The following is a 23,087-nucleotide window of genomic DNA, read 5'->3' on the forward strand; positions in this document are numbered from 1 at the left end:
TACCGACTGCATGGATACAAGAAAAGACAGTTTATATCATATGGTTTCTTAAAAAAAAAGAAACATACATATATATTTATACAATATTGTAAAACCGATCACATCCGAATTAAGTACGCTATCCCAAATTTTCAATATTTATTTCTTATGCGAATATGATCTTTACACAAACGTAATAACTTGTAATATCATATGATCAATATATTCATCAATTTGACACGTCGATTTACATTCATTTGCTTTCTCGGGTTGAACTGACTCGAGAATCTATAGCGAGGAAAAGCGTCGAATGGAGCGATCATTTCCATTGGTACTGTAATCGGTTGTATTGAATTTGCCGATGCTACGTCTAAGTTGTGTCGTACTATACTCCAAACCACAGATTATTTCATCAACGATAAAAATCACTTGAAGGATTGTTTAGGAAGATTCTGACAAGCGCTTTCATACTCCTTGTGTCAAAATAACAACTCAAATTAGTCATACAATGTCAAAACAATAATAAGACTCATTTAATTATTTTTTTTAAATTATTACTTATCAATAATGTTTCGAAAAATGTTGTTTAGAAATTTGTGCAATGAAAAGGTTTTTCGATTAAGGACAACGCGGATTCTTACAAGAAAGGCTATTTCAAAGTAACGCATTGCTTATTCGATATGGACGGAACCGTCTTGAGTGAGACATGTTTATTTTTAAATTTATCTTATTTCATAGGCATTTCTTGGTGGTAGGGCTTTGTGTAAGCCCGCCTGGGTAGGTACCACCCACTCATCAGATATTCTACCGCTAAACAACGGTACGCAGTCAAAATCAAAATCGTAATCAAAATAAACTTTATTCAAGTGGGCTTTTACAAACACTTTTGAATCGTCATTAAACAATTAAGTGAAGCTACCACCGGTTCCGAAAGTAGATTCTACCGAGAAGAAGCGGCAAGAAACTCAGTAGTTACTCTTTTTCAACATTTAAAATTGGGCCATCTCGACTCGTAGTTAGACATTTTGTTCTATATTTAGTACCACCATTGCACCATCGTCATGCATCACTGGTCTACGATAAATTTCAGCCGACCCATAATACATGGTGCAGCTTGAAAGATGACGTTTGTGATTTCCAGATTCTGAAGTTATCTACCACCAAATGATAAAGAAAATATGCGAAAAATACAACAGAGTGTACACGAAAGCGTTACAGATCAGGGTAAGTCGTTTGTATATACATATATAGCATTCAATTTAGTGACGATTTCAGTGCTTGTGTGTTGCACTATATAGGGTACTTTCGGTGGTGAAAAATGAATTATGAAAGTTGATAAAACTTCGAGATTATATATAACGGAGCAGCATGTCCCAGCCCGTTTTTAAAAAACATGATGTCAGCATAGCTGACCCCACGAGTGTTAGGGTTTCGATCTTTATCCATCCTCGGAGGTTTGAAATTAAACTCAGGGAATATGCTTCTCTGATTTATTCCAATATGAGGCGGTCCGATCGCTCCGACGGCTCGACCAAGCCTGTCGATATCGGCGGGCGTTTGATCTTTTATAACAAAAATAGGTGGGTAGACTTATTCACTCAACATAACAGCAGTTTACAAACACTTAAATATTTCAGACTAATTTAAATTTTCAAAATTCACTAAAAATTATTAATTTAACAATCAAACAGTTTTAAATTATTAAAATAATCATTTTTGGACACGTGTTTTTCTTAAATTCGTGTTTTCGCGCCGACATATAGAATTATATTCAAAAATTCTGAATTTGAGTCATAAAAGCACATTATTACTTTATTATACTAAATTAAAATGTCGTAATTTTTAATCTACATGTCACGTGACCTAAAATACGTGCCGCCATGGTGTGACGTAAGAGCGGCAGATACGGTCAGTTCAGTGTTTAGTTATTAAAAGCTAAACTATATCTATTTCACTTCAAGGATTAACTTTAATATTCAATTTCAAAAAAAATTATGAATTTTATTTGTAAGTATTTATTTATTAAAATGCAAACCTTTCAATAAAAGCAGAATGCCGGTCGTATCAATCTATGAATATAGACTGTTATTTATATAGGAGTGACGTCACCAAAATGACTGAAAGCGTTTTTGCGGAAATAAAAAGGTTTAAGCTTTAATTTCATCTTAATCTAATATATTTTTTGTGGCTTTTTATGAGAATGTAAAACATTTTGAAGTTATATTTTAAACACCGTAGAATACCCTATTGAGTAGCTGATTTTCGTTAAGAATGATTTTGACCGTAGATATTAAGACATACAGTATACATCATATACATAAAAATGAACATGAACTAGGCTTTATTATAATTATAATTAAAAATGCAATTCTGTATGAAGTATCTTAATGGTTCCCATCGATTTGTCATCAGCCTATCATAATCAGCGTTGATCCTAGTTATTAGCGTTCTGCATCCAGTCGGGTACCGCCACCATCATCAGGAGTCAGATTAACTTTCCTCCTGATTGGACTCCGATTGCCAACGGTATCCTCTTCTAGACTAACTACAATGGCCTTTAAATAATCTCAAAGTATTTTAGAGTACAACAACAACAACAACAGCTTGTAAATTCCCACTGCTGGGCTAAAGGCCTCCTCTCCCTTTGAGGAGAAGGTGTGGAACATATTCCACCACGCTGTTCCAATGCGGGTTGGTGGAATGCACATGTGGCAGAAATCTATGAAATTTGTCACATGCAGGTTTCCTCACGATGTTTTCCTTCACCGCTGAGCACGAGATGAATTATAAAGACAAATTAAGCACATGAAACAGCGGTGCCTGCCTGGGTTTGAACCCGCAATCATCGGTTAAGATGCGCGCGTTCTAACCACTGGGCCATCTCGACTCAGAGTACATTCAGTAATAATTGTTGTATTAATTCAAAACTTTGCAGATGTACGGCGTTACTGATAGACAAATCTGTGAGACTGTGGTCAGCGAATTGAAGATGCCGATTTCGACGGACGAATTTGAAAGGCAGCTGGGAGACTTGTCTGAGAAACTGTTACCGAGTGCGCCGTTACAAAAAGGTCATTTATTTTGATTGTATATTCTTTTTTATTATTTTTTTATGGTATAGGTTGGCGGACGATGGGCCACTTGATGGTAAGTGGTCACCATCACCCAAAGACAATGACGTTGTAAGATATATTAACTTTTCCTTACATCGTCAATATGCCACCAACCTTGGGAACTAAGATTTTACGTCCCTTGTACCTGTAGTTACACTGGCTCACTCGCCCTTCAAACCGGAACACAACAATACTGAGTACTGCTATTTGGCGGTAGAATAACTGACGAGTCGGTGGTACCTACCCAGACGGGCTGGCACAAAGCCCTACCACCAAGTAAATTAGCCTGTAAATGCTGAACGCCTGCATAAAAAAGTCTTATCCCCTGAAGGTATGGTATCATAATATGATGCGTTCGTTCTTTATCGAAGCAGAAAATAAGCCATAAATTTCGATAAAAACTCGGCTATGATGGTTGGGGAACATAACTGTATTTGTTAACTTTAATAGATATACTTTTTAAATAAATAAATAATAAATATAAATACAAATAAATAAACAAATATGAGAAAACATCACATACATTACTCTGATCCCAATGTAAGTAGCTGAAGCACTTGTGTTATGGAAATCAAGTAACGACGGTACCACAAACACCCAGACCCAAGACAACATAGAAAACTAATGATAATCTACATCGACTCGGCCGGGAATCGAACCCGGGACCTCAGGGTGGCGTATCCATGAAAACCGGTGTACACACCACTCGACCATGGAGGTCGTCAAAAAATTAATATGATTTTTAAACCTAACATAATGCCGCAAAGGATTTTTTATGTTTGGTAGGTTTATATCAGGATATCTTTAACCAAAAAAATTTAAAACTCTTAATCTAAACGTCTCCTAAACTAAACGTTATGACATAATTCAGGAGCAGAGCGCCTGTTAACCCATCTCCACGACTACAAGATCCCAACTGCCTTAGCGACAAATTCAACTGAGCAAGCGGTTAGGCTTCATGCCACGGCCAGACCTAAACTGTTTGGTCTGTTTCATCACAAAGTAAGTATAACAGTAATCGACTTACCATTCAGAAGTGGTAAGGTATCATACGAGCTTTTAATACATACACTTTGAATAATACACATAAGTTTATTTATTACAGAATTAGTATTTCTAGTTTAGAAAATATTACTGATTTAGAAAATTGACTAACGACCCATACCAAGATTGAGATTGGACTAACGTTTTCCATACTGCAGTTTAGACTTAACCAAAGAGTCATGACATGGAAGGTCCAAAGATGATGATCAGCCCTTTTACTGATATCACTAAGATATAACAGTACTACTACGGTGGATAAGCATTTAAAAGTACGCATTATTTGCTAAATGCGTATTATATAATATAATAAATTTAGTTTATGGAGAGATGTCCCGTACAGGACGTACATGGATTTCCTCCAGGGAACCACTAACATGACTCCCCACTAGGAGAGGTCTGGTCTGACTTTGTAGGCCAGATTTGGCATTTCCTCTTGTAGACTGGGGCAACTTATGCTAAGTTGCCTAAATCTACAAAAAGTGGTGGTCTCACTCACACCATGTTATAAGTCCAAAGAACTGCGTACATAACAGCAATTTAATTTCAAGACATTTATATTGCTTTTTTACAGTACGTAAATAACGATAGAGAACTAAATGTGTATATTTTTTATTAAGGTTAGCGTAACAGACCCGGCAGTTGTCCAAGGGAAGCCAAAGCCTGACATATATCTTGTGGCTGCGTCCAGATTTCCTGATAAACCAAAGCCGAAACAGGTTGGAGTTTTTGTAGCTATTATACTTTAGTGGGTACTATTATACTTTTGTGTTCCGGTTTGAAGGGTCAGTGAGTCGTTGTAACCACAGGCACAAGATATGTAATATCTCATTGAACAAGGTTGGTGGTGCATTGGCCATGTTGGTTTTACGACCCCAACGTGGACGTCTTTAGGCGTTCCATTTATCCATCCACCCACATAGGCCTTAAAAAATAACTGCAGCTCTTTTCTAAATGTTTAAATAAACGTTTGGAATGTGTGTAGCTTTTTAGCTCACAAATAAAAAGATGCAATCATGCACTCTGCATCTTCTAACGATTTTTTCACGGGGAATGTTCCGGGGTATTGTTCGGATTAATCCCGGCTGCTGAATTTCACCTTCAGACATCTCGTCAAAATTCGAAGTTTCACCCGCACCACCTTGATGTCCGAAAATCCACAACAACGCGATTTCTTAGACATTTTCTGCCTCGCACAACCACTTTGTGGAATCAGCTTTCGCCGGCGGTTTTTCCAAACCGATACGACATGGGAACCTTCTAGAAATGGCGTACTCCTTTCTTAAAGGCCGGCAACGCGCCATGGGCGGTGGTAATCACTTTCCATCAGGTGAGCCTCCTGCTCGTTTGCCAACTATGTTATAAAAAAAAATCGTTTATTGTCCACTTTTATTCCACTGAATGATAATTAATTAATAGAGGTCAACTAAATTGTACTGTCAATATTACAGTGTCTTGTCTTCGAAGATTCAGCCGTTGGTGTGACGTCTGCGATAGAAGCAGGGATGCAGGTAACCATGCATCTATTTATAATATACACTTGCATCGAAAAGTGTATCACTGTAAAAGATTTTCGGTACAACTTTAGTGATGGTGTGTTACCTCGTGAGAGATCTTTGTACCTGATTGGGTACCACCCATTCATGATATATCAATGGGTGGAGAACCATTGCAACTATAGGCACAAGTTACATAACTTAGTTCCCAACTTAGGTGACGTATTGACGATGCAAGGGATGGTCAAAATCTCTACCAGCATCTTTGTCTACGCACAGTGACCACTTACCGTAAGGTGGCGTATTTGCCCTATGGGAAGTACCTATTTTACTTTTTGCACTGTCAAAATATTTATAGGGTTTTTTTTTATTATTCTATAATTCTTCATAATTTAAGAACTATCAATTATTTTGAGTCTTGCTTCTTAAATTCGCACCATCTTCTATTTGCTGATGACTTGAAAATTTTGAAATAAATAAATATGTACATAATACCAATTCAATATCTTCTTCAGGTAGTCATGATTCCAGATTCTCGTCTGGATCGGGAACACACGCGTCACGCGACGATCGTCATCAAATCCTTGATGGACTTTCAGCCAGAGTTATTTGGTCTACCGCCTTTCGACGATACTCCTAGACGATACAGCAGGATTGAAGGAAATCAATCGTAGCGCCGTTCTAGCGTGTAAACGCTAATTAAACAATTGAAATAATACAATAACTTGCGTCACAATAGTCAAGTAATGTTTCCAATTTCATCAGAAGCTTATGAAAGTATACTTGACCGTACCTTACAGTTGAGTAAACACTTTTATTCGGAATTCAGCTATTATAGTATAATAACTATAATACCTTGTCGTAGCCAAAAAATTCATTAATTCAGAAATTTTATTGTGTACTTAAAATATGACTGTAGTATTTGTGATTTGTTAATTTGCTGATTGTAATTTATTATACGAAACGAAAGACAAATTAGTTTAATCTTTTTTTTTTCACATAACAGTCATTACATCACGAAAATATTTTTTAAAATCATTTCAGACCGTTTTGACTAGGGATATTCTCGAAGTAATTGCCATATTCTTAAGAAACATTAATAATAAATAAATGCACTATTTTCCATTACACTCATAATATCATAGACAGACAAATCTGACACAACCAGATCCAAGCGCTAACGTCACGGCTTTACGTGCTTTACGTGCTTTGCCAGAGATACTTTGCGAACTTTTAGATATAAAAACGTTTTATGTTAGCTACTTAGAAGATCGAATCCTTGGTGTGATTCCTAGACCAGTGGGGGGGCGGTGTGGTACTCCCCGGAGCCCTGTACGCTGAGTGTGCCCAAGTACATCGGGTTTACCCACTAAAAAACCAGCGGTACCCTCTCCGTCTCTCGGCGGACGCCACGGGATCGCTTACGCATGCTACCGTGACGCCCTGACGGTCGGCCCGCCTATGCGGGCCTCCAACACCTAGGGGGATTCCCGGGGTACTGGGACCCCCCTTGATCACTGCGGCACCTATTGAGGCGGGGGGAGAAGTGACTCCTAAACCAAGGCAGCCAATGAGCCAAGTCAATATTAAGAAAGCACCAAATACTTTTGTAATAACTTTCTTATTTTAATTTAATGGTTTTGTACTCCTTTAGAGTGTTAAGTTTTTTATTCTTTCGAGACATAGTTCATTGTGGTACAATTTTCTGTTTCTTTTGCTTTTCTTAAATGGCTCTGTAATTTTAGATTTTTTGACGAAAAAGTTTTTATACAATCTAAATATATTTAAAAAGAAAATAATATTGATCGTAATGACAATGAGTCGGACATTTACATAGCACATTGACAGATGAAGTTTTATACATATATATTTGTTATAATCGTTATATTTTTACGTGAGATTAGAACGGACGGTAATCCTGAATTATTTTCGGAAGCCGGTCTAGAAACTCCGAATCCATCGTCGATTGGATTGATATTCTTTATAAAAATTAATAATACATCGCATAACTATGATTACGATGTACAGATCGCTCCAGATATATGTTGCCTTAAGGATGTTGGAGGCTTTGATTGTGGTTATTTAAATATTATAGGGGGATGTTTTGATGTTGTTTTAAAAGGTAGGTAGATCGTGAGAAACAATCTATATTACACACACCAACAAATATGAAACGAAATATTGAGCAAAATTAAAAGTAAAGTAAAGTAAACAGCCTGTACATTTCCCACTGCTGAGATAAGACCTCCTCTTTCATTAAGGAGAGAGTTTGGAAATTATTCCGCCACGTGGTTCCAATACGGGTTGGTGAAATGCACATGTAGCAGAATGTCGATGAAATTAGACGCAGGTTTCCTCACGATGTTTTCCTTGACCACCGAGCACGAGATGAATTATAAACACAAATTAAGCACATATATATAGTGGTGCTTGCCTGAGTTTGAAATACAATCATCGGTTAAGATGCACGCGTTCTAACCACTGGGCCATCTTAGCTCAGAGCAAAAATAATGAAGAGTAATTATTACATATAATTCTTATTATTGAAAAGTGAATGTAATTTATACTTAATTAATACATTTTCATTTATATTCTTTAGTAACTGAAACTTTAGCGAAATATTTATAATTTTATCTCATCTATCTGTTCTATCTGAATGTTTATTTTTACGGTTATTTAATAAAAACTATATTAATTTTAGGTGGAAGCAAAACTTTAAAGGTAGCTGCCCCTCTGTTAGATGTTTATGAAAGAGTTGGTTTCTGTACTGTGTTCATAGACTCGAAAACGAACAATGGGCCTAATAAAAGAGACACAGTGAAGATAAATTTCGATACTACAATAGAAAATAATGATTTTAAGTTTGTTAGGAATTTAAAGCATTGTGAAAATAGAGATGAGGATCCATTCAACGATTGCAGACCAGTCAATTGTGAAACATATTACAATGGCATTAAGCCCTATTTTAGCAGGAAGCGTAAAAGATGTATAGCAGTACCTGCATGTATTTCTGATGATGAATCTGAATATCCAACTGTTATATATAATCCAATTAGCAATCAATGTGATGGAGAATCAATAAATGAAAGAGATTTAGGAGAAGTCAAGGAATTGAGCAGGAAAAGCAGGAACAGGCATGCTAAAGACGTTTTAATAATAAAAAAATTTGAACCTAATGATACAGAAATTGATAACACAATTGATTTAATAGATAACGTTATAAGTATAACCACGACACCGATGAAATATAATGTTGAATCTGATAATAATAAAAATGTAAAAAAATATTGCTTGAAATCTTTTTGGAAAAGATATTTCATGGACAATAAGTGGACTCTAATTGTTCTCAGTTCTGTCATAACAATACAATGCTTTCTGATTTGTACAATGATATTCTGGCTGACAAAAGCTTGTAAGTGTAACGATGAGAAAAAAGTTGTTAGGAAGTTTTTCAACTACCGTCAAGACGTTTCAGTTACCACACCATTGATCGGTACGAGTAATATCGACATTGAAACTGATTTTCAATATCTAAGTGAAACCTCCAATAATGCTGAGCAGAAAATCAAATGCTACAAAGCCTGTCAGAAGGAGAATCAAAATTTGAAGACGAGTATGTCTGACGATATATTGTCTAAATGTTTAAATAGACGCGATTGGAAGAAATTTAAATCGGAAGCAATTACTGAGATAAATAAAGATGCTGAAGTTATCAAGGGATTGGATAACGCAAATGCAAATGACGCTGATTTATCTAAGGCAGAAAAAGTAAAACGAAATTGTGAAACAAAAGTTGCATTTGAAGACGAAAAGGCTAAAGAACAGAACAAGGCCAAAACTGAAGGTATAGTTGATAACACAGAGAGATTGGAATTTGATGATTCTGATGTGGAACCCAATAATATATCTTCGGAGCAAGAAATTAAATGCCACAGTTACAATTGCTTCGAGGTGTCTGAATTGAGACCAATGAAGAAGGAAAGTCGATACATAGATGATATTTCTAAAACCGGTGCTCCGTCTACTTCGCCGGAAAAAGGTGCACAGATTTATTTCTCCAATGATTCAATTGATGATTTCCTATCAGAACGAGGCGTTACGTATCTCGTGGGAGAAAACATATCGAAATACACGTTCTCCAGTGATTTCAATGACGTTAGAGAATCAGCAGCGTCAACGGTTTCGAGTAAAACAAAGAAGAATATCTTTAAGAATGTTTTAACTTTACTGCGTAAGAAATCCAAGCTGGCTACGTCTTCGGATCCAGGTCGCAATGAAGAAATGGATGTTAAATTACTTCACATGTCGAAGGCGTCTGTGTACACATCAAGCAATGATTCGGATTACGTCAGAACGCTGAAAAGAAACGATTCTAGGACGTCCTTCTAATTTGTAAGGTTTTTTTTCATTTTGTATCGTTTTAGGTGAAATAAATTAATAGATACCGACATTTTGAAAGTTTTTACTAAATATTTACACTGTCAAATAAACGATTAAGGTGATGGTATATAATGCTAAAATATTACATATGCATATATGTATTATATGAACGCGTGTTTTTTTTATGGAATAGGTTGGCGGACGAGTATATGGGCCACCTGATGTATGGTGGTCACTATCACCCATAGACAATGACGCTGTAAGAAATATTAACTATTCCTTACATCGTCAATGCGCCACCAACCTTGGGAACTAAGATGGTATGTCCCTTGTGCCTGTAGTTACACTGGCTCGCTCACCCTTCAAACCGGAACACAACAATATTGCGTACTGTTGTTTAGCGGCGGGCTAGCACAAAGCCCTACCATAAAGTATCATGTTAATACTGACATATATATTTACAGAAGTAAATATATACATAGACCTATTATCCCTACTAATAATACACATAAATGCGAAAGTAACTCTGTCCGTTGATTTCATGATTTAACTGCTGATTTTGATGAAATATGGTTTGCACGTAGTAATATACATATATATCGAGTAACGTGCAAGCAACTCGAAGGGGTAAAATTAAATTTAATTTCGCGCAGGTACACCAAGGTTCTTGCTATTATTCAATAAATAAAATGAGATTATGTACACATAAAATAATTCAATTTTAATGTTTTTCTTTTTAATGATGACAAAATTAGAATACAGGGCATTCTTAAAAGAAAGAAAACGAAAAAAATTTATATGACTAAATAAATTTTATATAATTAAAAGGTAGGTATATATGTTATACTTTCTTAAATATTTTCATATTCGATTTACTTCAACTCTATTTCATTATCACTCGGGCAAACTTTACAGATACATGGAGGACATAACGTTGAACTTGGTTCCGTAGGTAATGTTACGTATCTTTCAGGGGTCACCTGTAAAAAGAAATAGGTGTCATAATATCACACACATAGAATTCACTTAATTTGTAATTTCTGTCATTCTTGAGGAAGACACAACTGAGATATAGCATCGTCAAATTTAATAAATTCGCCGATTTATACAACCAATAGAATAGCTCCCTATCGCGCTATTCGACGCTATTCGTCACAACAGATTCTCCCGTCAGTTCAACCCGAAAAAGCAAGTGCAGGTAAATCGACGTGTCAATTTGAATATATTCGGTCATACGATGGATACAGTACATTTTGACTTCGATTTCATCAATTTACATACGCAGAACTGTTACTGAGAATATCATGACTGAAAATCTAAGGGCGTTTTTGCTCAGCCAGTCTTTTTCATATCAGATATTATTATACAGAGTAACAACTCAGTACTGTGGATCTCGAAGAGAGCCAAGATGACCCAGTGGTTTGAACGCGTGCATCTTAACCGATGATTACGGGTTTGGGGCAGTTGCCACTAAATTTGCATGGTTTTAATTTGTGTTTATAATTTATCTCATGCTCAGCGATGAAGGTTAACATCGTGAGGAAACTTGCATGTACCTAATTTCACGAAATTCTGCCATATTTAAATACGCTAAACCGCATTTGAGATTGTGCTCGAAACCTCGAAAGGAGCTGAGGTCTTAGCCAGTAGTGGGAAATTAACAGACTGTTAATATTATAGTAATAAAAAGTAAAAAAAAGTAAAGTAAAATAGCAGCTTGTAAATTTCCCACTGCTGGGTTAAGGCCTCCTCTCCCATTAAGGACATATTCCATCACGCTGTTCCAATGCGGGTTGGTGGAATGCACATGTGGCGGAATTTCGATGAAATTAGATACATGCAGGTTTCCTCGCGATGTTTTCCTTCACAGCCGAGCACGAGATGAATTATAAACACAAATTAAGCACATATATAGTGGTGCTTGCCTGGGTTTGAACACGTAATCATCGGCAAAGATGCAAGCGTTTCCAACCACTGGGCCATCTCAGCTCACTGGGTCACCTCAGCTCATTATAGTAATGTATATATATTAATGAACAAAATACTGTATGATGAACACAGAAGATTACAACTTGTTAACTATTTAGTCATATTCCTAACAGTCAGCTTAGTATTTAAAGGAAAATATATAGTTTACCTTTATTTTTGGAAATTTAATATTTCCTCTCAATTTGAATAGGGATATCGGTCCTCGGGTCACGCACTCACACTGAAAGAAATAACTCACACTTGAATACAATATATGTATATATATGTACAGTCAAAGTAGGAAAACCTTCGTCAGTTTTCAAATTCATTCCTTTATCGAGTCTTAAACTCTTAGTACCTTTTGAATCTAAACATCGAATCATTGCGACGCAATATGTGATTCTCGATGGGTAAATCAGATTATCGCTCATACTGAGCACACGAAAATATATTTTAAGGTGACGAACCTTTTCTTACCCCGACTGTACATTATCTATACGTATGATAAAATTTGAGTGTCTGTTTGTAATAGCCCATTTTTACTCAATACGTTTATACACGGTACATATACCAAAATAACATTTTTTACAATTTTTGTCTGTCTGTCTGTTTGTTTGTATCAAGCTTTTATGTTACTTATAGTACGTGTACATTCCAGTGGTAGGAGAAGTGAACAAAATGAAACCTACAACCAATCAGATCACGGTATTTCAAGGTCAAAATTGTTATTTATACCACTCTTGCTATTGGAATCAATTTTATGTTTATAATATTGTATTTACTTACCCCAGGCTGTTATAACAAAGTATCAATTATAATTAATATTAAGCCATTTATATTATATTAATTAATTTTAATCGATATCAGTAATTATAAATAATATACTTACAATCTGAAAAAAAAAAACAATTTATAATAAAACGTTCTTTTTTGCAATTAAAAAATAAGATCAAGATACAATCATAAAACGTTAATATTAGCCAAATATATATAGTACATATAATATGTTGGTTTATAGTTTTTCCAATATTAGTTGGATTCATTGAATATTCTAGAAAATGTAAATTAATAAATTAACTTACTGTTCGACCCTGGAAAAAATATTATTGTTATATATTATTAGAATCATTATTATTTAATTGATATAAGTGTTATTTACTTACGGTCGTCTGAAAATATAATTATATTGGTTTAAACATGTCTTATTAATAATAATATTGGATCGAAAATAAAAAAAATATATTGGTCGGCGGACAGACATATGGGAAAACACCAATCCAGATAATTCACCAATACACCACCAACTTTGGGAACGGTTATTATGCCTGTTACACTAGCTCACCCTCCAAACGGGCACACAATAATAGTGTCACTGTAAGCAATTAATCAATCAATCAATCAAAATAAACTTTATTCAAGTAGGCTTTTACAAGCGCTTTTGAATCACCATCTTACAATTAAGTGAAGTTACCACCGCTTCGGAAAGTAGATTCTACCGAGCAGAACCGGCAAGAAACTCAGTATTTACTCTTTTTCAACATTTAAAAATACAAAGTCATGTTAGTTAAATACAATTATTTAAATTAATATATCCAGCTTGGAAGTCAACAGGTATTAACTCCATGCTTTTCTATCATCTACAAAATCTTGTATCGAATAATATGCTTTTTCTACCAATGTATTTTTTACAAACAATTTGAATTTACGAAACGGCAAAGTTAAAAATGTCTGCGGAATTTTATTATAGAAACATTAACACCAAGTAGAATTAAAATATTTTACAGCATTTATTATTCGCATCTCAGACGGCCTTTGTGCAAGTCCCTCTGGGTAGGTACCATCAGATATTCTACCGTCAAACAACAGTACCCAGTATTGTGGTGTTCATGTTTAATGGGTGAGTGAGCCAGTGCAACTACAGACACGAGGGTCATAACATTTTAGTTTCCGAGGTTAGGTAGATACAATATTTCTTACAGACGGATTGTATATGGGTGGTGGTGACCACTTACCACCAGGTTGGCCATGTTTTCGTCCACCTACCTACACCATAAAAATATAAACTTACTTGATACTGAAAACATATAAAATTATTTTATAATTAATAAGCTTCTTTACCTAAATATTACTAGCTACATATTACCTTACAATAATATAATTAATTTATACTCACAGTGACCTTAAAAGTATAATAAAGAATGATTAACAAAATAATAAAATATTAAATTGAATAGATTGAATTATTTATAATACATACCCATTTCTACGAAAATTAAGCAATAATTAATTATTAATGATAAATTAAATACAATAAATGATTAAATTATTGTAAAATAATATTTCAAATATTACCTCTGTCTGTAAAATAAATTAACGTTCAATAAAATTATTATGTAAATGTTCATCTTATTTGAGCAAACTTGTGTTTTGCGCAATTAAGCGCGTGTGAGTGCGTGCAAAAAATATCTTCCTCTTATTTTTAGCGTTTAGGATGACATTGTGATTCTTTTAGTAAGAGTCAATAAACGGGTTTACTCATATGAATATATTTATTAATAAATCTATTTTGTAAATTGACATAAATTGACAATCAAATAAAAGTACTATTGTAAACAAATATTTGTGAAAAACGTTTATAAATATTGAAGCTCAATTAATCTCAATCATTTTATTCAAAGTATTCCCTATAATATCTAAATAATTTTCCCGCCCTTTTGCGATGTTTGTCACTCGGGATGACAGATGCATAACTACACAGATAAAATAAATTTACATAAAATATAAATTTAATATTCATTAATATTTTATTATAGATCTGTGTAGACTACATTGATTCTAGAATTTTTAAAATAAAAATCAAGTAATTACCACTAGTTGCTGAAATTAAGTAAATAAATAAATATTATGAATAATTGAATACAAAGCTTGATTAAACATCTGATAAATTTCAAATAAGCATGTAACTAATATGTTAATGAGTCGAGATGGCCCAGTGGTTAGAACGCGTGCATCTTAACCGATGATTGCGGGTTCAAACCCAGGCAAGCACCGCTGATTCATGTGCTTAATTTGTCTTTATAATTCATCTCGTGCTCAGCGGTGAAGGAAAACATCGTGAGGAAACCTGCATGTGACAAATTTCATAGAATTCTGCCACATGTGTATTCCACCAACCCGCATTGGAACAGCGTGGTGGAATATGTTCCAAACCTTCTCCTCAAAGGGAGAGGAGGCCTTTTAGCCCAGCAGTAGGAATTTACAGGCTGTTTTTGTTGTTGTTTGTAATATGTTAAAACGATAGCTTCTTATATATAATTGTTATATTTATATGACATGGCAGACATGTTGCCCGTGTCTATGGTGTATCTTTCCAACCAAGCAACCAGTGTATATCACAGGTTACATAGATCCATTGTGTAGTATACGGACACAGAAGTGCAATTCCCTAAGTAGATATGTCCTTCTTTCTTTCATAAATAAAATTAAATTTAATCAAAACTACATTTAAAGTTTAATAGAATAGGTGTTTAATTATCATACTAACCAAAAGCTGCAACAAGTTATTTAAATTAACTTTTTTTTGTTTTGTGAAGAACCATTTCAAAAGCACATTGTGAATGCTGTAGAAGGTATTGGCTTATATTACGTATATGTCAATGCCTCGTATGTCTAGACTCTAGAGTCTATATTTTGTGTGCAAATCCCAAGTTTCTAGGCCTAAATCCCAGATCAGATCAATAATATGATCTATTTTTGTGTCAAAGAACGCAGTATGAGGCGTGAAGCGTATCTAATGTGTCAAGTACGATCATTTAAAATATAAATATAGTGGCTAATTCCTTAGCCTTAACTCAATGACAAGAAATTTGTTTTCTTATGTAGGTATCACCAGATACTGCTAAACAGCTCTGATAATGTGCTAGTGTAATTAAGGTGCAAGAGGCATAATATCTTAGCTCTCAAGGTTAGTTTCGATGTAAGAAATGGTTAATATTTCTTACAGCGCCATGGTCTATGGGTTTTGGTGACCAATTACCATCAATTGGCCCATTTGCTTGTTTGCCAACCTATACCATAAATAAAATTTTAACAAAAAGAAAAACCGACTTCAAACAAAACACTATTTTGAAACAAATAAAAATGTACTAAAAAGTAATAAAAATAATTGAATATTTAACATATTTTTGAGAGTCCTCCTAGGTAAAATGAAATGAAAAATATTAGACTACTTAAAAGTCGATTTACGATTATATAACGTAGTTATAGTTATTGTTATATTTGGAGCCGGTGTCAGCCACGGGTACACGATTCAACAATCAAAAGAAAGAAGCGATACGAGCCTCTTGATTGACCCAGTATAATATCGTATAAAAGGTAATTTGTAAGAAACATATTTCTTAAAGTATTCTCGTATTGTTTTTTGATAGATATAGTGTAGGTTGGCTGACACCGACTCCAAATATAGCAATAATTATAACTACATTATATAATCGTAAATCGACTTTTAAGTAGTCTAATATTTTTCATTTCATTTTACCTAGGAGGACTCTCAAAAATATGTTAAATATTCAATTATTTTTATTACTTTTTAGTACATTTTTATTTGTTTCAAAATAGTGTTTTGTTTGAAGTCGGTTTTTCTTTTTGTTAAAATTTTATTTATTTTTTGATTTTAAGTGGAGCTGATGTTGACTAACTAATTTTTTTTTAATATGGATAGATTAAGCGTTCCGTTTATATGAGTCAGAAACTACATCGAGGACAATTTCAAAGGAAACTTGCGAATAAAGCAAAAATAGACTTTCGAAAATGCGGATTTAATACGTCACGCGGCGTAAACTACAAGGAACCCTCGAAAGAGCTGTAATCGAACTCAGCAAAAAAACTTTGAAAAAGACCAACTATATTTCGTACATCATATGACATCACATCACATACACAAAATTTGATTAAAGATAGTAAGAAATTCTGCCCCATATCGCACCCTAACTGCGAGCCGTATAGGAGTTCCATCACTACATAGTATAAAACAAAGTCGCTTTCTCTGTCCCTATATCTTTAAATCTACGCAACGGATTTTGATGCGGTTTTTTTTAAAAGATAGTGTGATTCAAGGGGAATGTTTGTGTATATAATACATGAACAATATAGTAAAGAAACACTGATAATTTTAGAAGTTTGCGATGTGATGTCGTATATAAACAAATTCTGTGGTATATTTAGTATCAGTATTGCACCCGTGTGAAGCCGGGGTGGGTAGCTAGTTGATTATAATATTCGACTATGATAATTACATAAACATAACCACATTACGGAAGGTGACTCAAATATCCAAATAACCTATAAATAAAAGATTCGACCGAGTATCGCTAACGTGCTCCTCAGAATTGTTCCGTTCCCTTCCGTTCCGTTACTTTGTCATGGATCCTGTGCTCAGAACTTTACCAAAGTTTCACCAAATTACCCTTGAAGTATATATTTTATAATAAAAAAAGAATTATCAAAATTGGTTAACGTGATTTTCAGTTATTCACCTATTTGTCGCGCATATACATAATGCAAATTTAAGACTTATGTCGTTTTCACATGGATTCCAACATCGGAAAAAAAAATAAAAAAAATGGGACCCCACGGGAAGCACTACCTTTCAAACAAAAAAAAAATTATCAAAATCGGTCCACCCAGTAAAAAGTTATGAGGTAACAAACATAAAAAAAAAAAAAAAATACAGACGAATTGATAACCTCCTCCTTTTGGAAGTCGGTTGAAAACTAGCAAATGCATTAATTAAATAATAATTATTTTACTATTAATAGTTTCCAGTTTAGCTAGAAATTATCAATGATACAACAAAAATAAGACACTCACATATTCGTGCTAAACGATAAAGAGAAGCAAAAAAAATCAATTAATATATGCAAATATTATTATTATATTAAATATCACAATATAATATTAATTATACCACAGTAATATTATTATATTGTTCATTTTCATATAAATTGAAAATTTATTTAAGTATCTGCTTACCGCAATCTGTAAGTGTAGGTGAAAAAAGAAAATCAATTAAATAAAAAGAGAAAAATCGTTTTGCTTGCCTATTTGTACGCTAATTATTTTCATATAGATATTATAGGAACTTGTATTCTTTTAATTGAGAAAAACTTAAAAATCCATTATATAAATACAATACATTGCGTATATTTAATAACTAAATATATTCTCGCGGAAAAAGAAATTGAATGCTTTTGATTACTACATTAATAATGATAAAATAAAGGAAGTAGATCAAATTCGCGACCTCGGTGTGGTATATGATAAAAAATTAACTTTTATACCTCATATGGACACAATAATAAATAAAGGTTCTCGCATGTTAGGGTTTGTTCTAAGAAATTGTAAGATATTTCGCGACAAAAAAGCTAAAATATTAATTTATAATAGCTTGATTCGTAGTGTCTTGGAATATTGTAGCGTGGTCTGGAGACCACATTATGCTACACACTCACTGCGACCTGAGCGTATTCAAAAACGATTTGTATGGCACCTATCGTTTCATAATGGCATAGCTAAAAAAATACGCTCATATAAATGTCGCCTTAAACACTTCAACATGAAGTCCCTAGCCAATCGTAGGCATATACTGGATGCAATGTTTGCGGGTAAAATTTTTTGCCACAAAATTGACTGTCCCCAGCTTCTTGGCCTATTCAAGCTGCGTGTACCCTCTAGGCTCCCTCGCAGCTCGATCACACCACTCTGTCCACCTCTTAGAAAGACTGTGTTAGGTGCCAACTCTCCCTGTTCTAGATTATGTAAAGTGATAAATGCTTGCAGTGATCAAATCGATGTACATTATGAATCCCTCACTAAGTTGAAAGCAACTTGTACTGGCTTATCTTACATTAATTAATAAAATAACTACTTCTATAAGACACTTTTATGTATGCATATTTTTGTTAAACATTTTTTTTTATCTTTCTTCTTCATGTCTATTTTTGTAATTAAGTTTTAGTTTATCTTGTGTTAAATGAATTTGCTGTAGCTACTTTTTACTTTTTATGTGTTGGTACAAGCGGTGTTTACCTATAATTAGTTGTTACGCTATTCTATGTATATATTTTAAGTGTTTTATGTGTTATATTCAGTGTAAACAACTGTTGGTAAACCTAAATAAAACAAAAAAAAAAAAAAATTCCAGACATTAATATGTATCAGTTCATTGGCGTTTACCCGAGCAAAAAATATAAGCAAACATGTGTCTGTGCAGATTACGTGATAGTTTTATTACTCAATATATGGTATAGTAAATAGATGGCTTATATTAAATCACAATAAATAACAATAGCGAGCGTTCCGAATAATATAATGTTTTTAATATTTTGCTCATGAATGGTCTATTAATCGAAATTGAATATATAAGTAAATCACTGATATCGACTATTTAATTACTAAATAAAATTTAATAGTAATAATTACCGATATCTAAAAAAACAAATTTAAACATATTAATTAATTATTAATAAGAATGAATTTACATTAAATCATTATTATGAACTAAAGATTGTACCATCCATACATTTACTTTGTAATGTAATGTTAAATTATAATTACACGTTATATACAATTTACACACACTCATAACTTATAGTACGATATAACTTAGACGTAGCTTCGGCAACCTTCAATAAAACCGATTACTGCCGATTTACACAACCAATAGAAATAGCTCCCTATCGCGCTATTCGACGCTATTATACACGTTATTGACACGTCGCTGTAAATCGACGTGTCAAATTGAAGAATATATAAGGACATATAATATTATACGTTATTACGTCTGTGTAAAGATCATATTCACATAAGAAATAAATATTGATTGTTTGGGATAGCGTACATACTTAATTCGGAAGCGATAGGTTTTAAAAAGTTTTCCGATGCTACATCTATGTTGTGTCGTACTGTACATACCTACATATATACTAAACCGTCATTATCCAGGATGCAGAAGAATTCTTGAAATACGGGTAATTTGAATACGATCTTTTTTAAAATATTTTTGGGGAGGATATGATCATAACATAGCTTGCATAGCCTTTATCATCAAGATCGGCTGCATACACACATACGGCTCGATTACACAAACACATATAAATACTATGACAATACTTACGTTTCTCTAAATTAAAAAATAAATTGTTATCATTAACCAATAAGCAAAGGATTTGAATGTAACAATTTCATTGAAATAATTACTTACAAGTTCCTTAAAATCAAAAATTAAATATTAGTATGAAATCTGACATATCGTATATACTAATAGGTAATAAAGTAAGCATACTATTAAAAATCAAATGTATACTAATACTATACGTTACTTGGTGGTAGAGCTTTGTGCAAGCCCGTCTGTGTAGGTACCACCCACTCATCATTTATTCAACCGCCAAATAACAGTACTCAGTATTGTTGTGTTCCGGTTTGAAGGGTGAGTGAGCCAGTGTAACTACAGGCACAAGGGACATAACATCCTAATTCCCAAGGTTGGTGGCTCATTGACGATGTAAAGAATAGTTAATATTTCTTACAGTTTCATTGTCTATGGTTGAAGGTGACCACTTACCATCAGCTGGCCCATATGCTCGTCCGCCAACCTATAGCATAAAACAAACTGTATATGTGAAAGGATAGTAGATAGTAATAATATAGGGAATAGACAGGCAGTATGTCAAACGGGCCTGGGTAATAGTCCAAAACAACTAACAACATAATAAACACTACTAAAGAACTAACTAATAATTTAAATACTCACATTGGCCTAGAATATATTTAAAACAGGATGAAATATTTTGCGTAACATATTTTTAAAGAAAGGAAATTATTAATGATTGTTACTAAGCGATCATTCCTTAGAACATCATATTAGTAGTAGTGTAGTGTAAGGCCTCCTCTTCTATTAAGGAGAGGGTTTTGGAACATATTCCACCACGCTGTTCCAATGCGGGTTGGTGGTATGTACATATGGCAGAATTTCGATGAAATTAGACACATGCAGGTTTCCTCACGATGTTTTCCTTCACCGCTGAGCAAGAGATGAATTATAAAGATAAATTAAGCACATGAATCAGCGGTGCTTGCCTGGGTTTGAACCCGCAATCATGGGTTAAGATGCACGTGTTCTAACCACTGGGCCATCTCGACTCGAGTTAAACAATATCAGTAATAAATAGTTCAACTCAGATTAGCCTAAGTTATTATTTATGAAGGACGTCTGGTGACTCACACGTATTTTTTTGATTTGATGATTATAAAGACATTTCTTTAAATCCTATAATAAAGGCTGTTTTCCACCAACCGCATTAAAGCCGCGGAGGATTGAGCTTCAAACCGTCCTCAAAGGGAGGTCTCGGCAAAGGGGGATATATGGTGTTAATTTAGTTTAATTGCAACGTTACTTTTATTATATTAAGTCGTGAACAAACTACTGTAAATATCATGAAGTGTAACTTACCTTCAACTAAAAATAATAGGAAATAGTAACGAGATTAGTAAAGCTAAAATGTATATATTTTAATTACTAAGCGTCATTAGTGCTATTTTACGGAGCGGCCAGTGACGTGAAAAGTCGCATGTCCGATACTGAACCCTTAGGCTATTATCTTCTAATACTACACTAGTATTGGAAGGAAATAGAAATTTAACAATTCCTTGTAATTAGGCATTGTTATTATTCTTTTTTTTAAAAATACGCAATATTGATTGTACTGAGAAAAGACACCAAATATTAACACCATTCCCTTCATTCTTCTATATGTACAATGTTCAGTATAATATACTATATTTAAACAATTTAAACTAATATTATAAATACGAAAGTAACTCTGTTTATCTGTCGGTCTTTTACTACCAAACCAACGAAGCGAATTTGATGAAATTTGGTGTGAAACTTGCTTCACAAATTTCGAACTTCAAGAAAGAACAAAGGCTACTTTTTTGCCTAACCCACGACAACCAATCCCTAAAAGGCAAACGAAGCCGCGGGCGACAACTAGTGTTATATATATCGGAAATGTCAACAATACGGGATTTAATTTGACAATCTACAAGTATTGTCAGTACTACATAACGCTTCGACGGAGTCTACATCGGTGTGTGCGAGTCAGCAACGCGGCATTTCAGTGCCAGCCGTCGTACAGACAACACGTCTAGAGAGTGTCTTATGACTCTTTGTTATATGTATTAAGTAAATCGTTTATGTGATTATTTGCATCATGTCTGATGGTAAGGACTTCTGTCAAGATATATGTATATTATGTTTAACATAAATGACAAGATTTATATACTTACTGGACTCTGAAATTGACATTCAATATATGAATATGTTTAATAATTGATGTTAAATATAATACAATTAAATAATTGACAACAATTGAAATTTATTTTTGAACGCTACACAGATAAGTTTGGTAATAGATCATCAGTAGATCGTAGGATTAGGAAGAACGTGAATACTGACCGGAGTTTGCAAAAAGATTGCTTAAAGATTTAATGTGTTTAATGTTTAAGGTTACGTGGATTTTAAGGAAAGGGCATAAGATTACTTAGTTTTTCGTCTTTCTGTCTATTAAGACATTTTTTCTATGGAACGCTTAAAAGTATAAAGTTGTAATTAATAACAAATATTAAGGTCAGAATTCCCTTTTAAGCTGTGACAATTTCGAGCATATATTTACTCATCAATACGGCAGTTTATTATAGCGTAAAAAATCCTAAAATAAGGTAAATTTGGTGGTTTTTAATGAATTATGTTATTTAATAAATAATCAATTACTCACTCCCTGATTTTCTGGAACAAATTACTTTTATTAAAATATTGTAATAAATAGATATAACTATTATAGTAAGTAATTTATTATAAGCATGCTCTTTTGGCTCAGTGGTTAGACCGCGTGCATCTTAACCGATGATTGCGGGTTCAAGCCCAGGCAAGCACCGCTATATATTATATATTTATATATTATGTATATGTTTATAATTCATCTCATGCTCGACGGTGAAGGAAAACATCGCGAGGAAACCTACATGTGTCTAATTGCATCGAAAATCTGCCACA

The 23,087-nt window shown here is 33.8% G+C and overlaps 2 protein-coding genes across 2 annotated transcripts; both read left to right on the plus strand.

The window, feature by feature from the left end:
- The first annotated feature begins 496 nt into the window (after positions 1–496).
- Positions 497–6,421, plus strand: LOC124542027 (probable pseudouridine-5'-phosphatase). Its single transcript, XM_047119985.1, has 7 exons — positions 497–678; positions 1,121–1,203; positions 2,915–3,050; positions 3,964–4,094; positions 4,754–4,852; positions 5,585–5,644; positions 6,145–6,421. The coding sequence occupies exons 1-7, from the start codon at positions 660–662 to the stop codon at positions 6,301–6,303; spliced, it is 687 nt and encodes a 228-aa protein (XP_046975941.1). The 5' UTR covers positions 497–659; the 3' UTR covers positions 6,304–6,421.
- Positions 6,422–7,477: 1,056 nt separating this feature from the next.
- On the plus strand, positions 7,478–10,018 carry LOC124541852. The gene is made up of 2 exons (XM_047119761.1): positions 7,478–7,751; positions 8,331–10,018. The coding sequence occupies exons 1-2, from the start codon at positions 7,478–7,480 to the stop codon at positions 10,016–10,018; spliced, it is 1,962 nt and encodes a 653-aa protein (XP_046975717.1).
- Positions 10,019–23,087: the final 13,069 nt, after the last annotated feature.

This window comes from Vanessa cardui, chromosome 29, assembly GCF_905220365.1.
Source record: "Vanessa cardui chromosome 29, ilVanCard2.1, whole genome shotgun sequence".
NCBI lineage: Eukaryota > Metazoa > Arthropoda > Insecta > Lepidoptera > Nymphalidae > Vanessa > Vanessa cardui.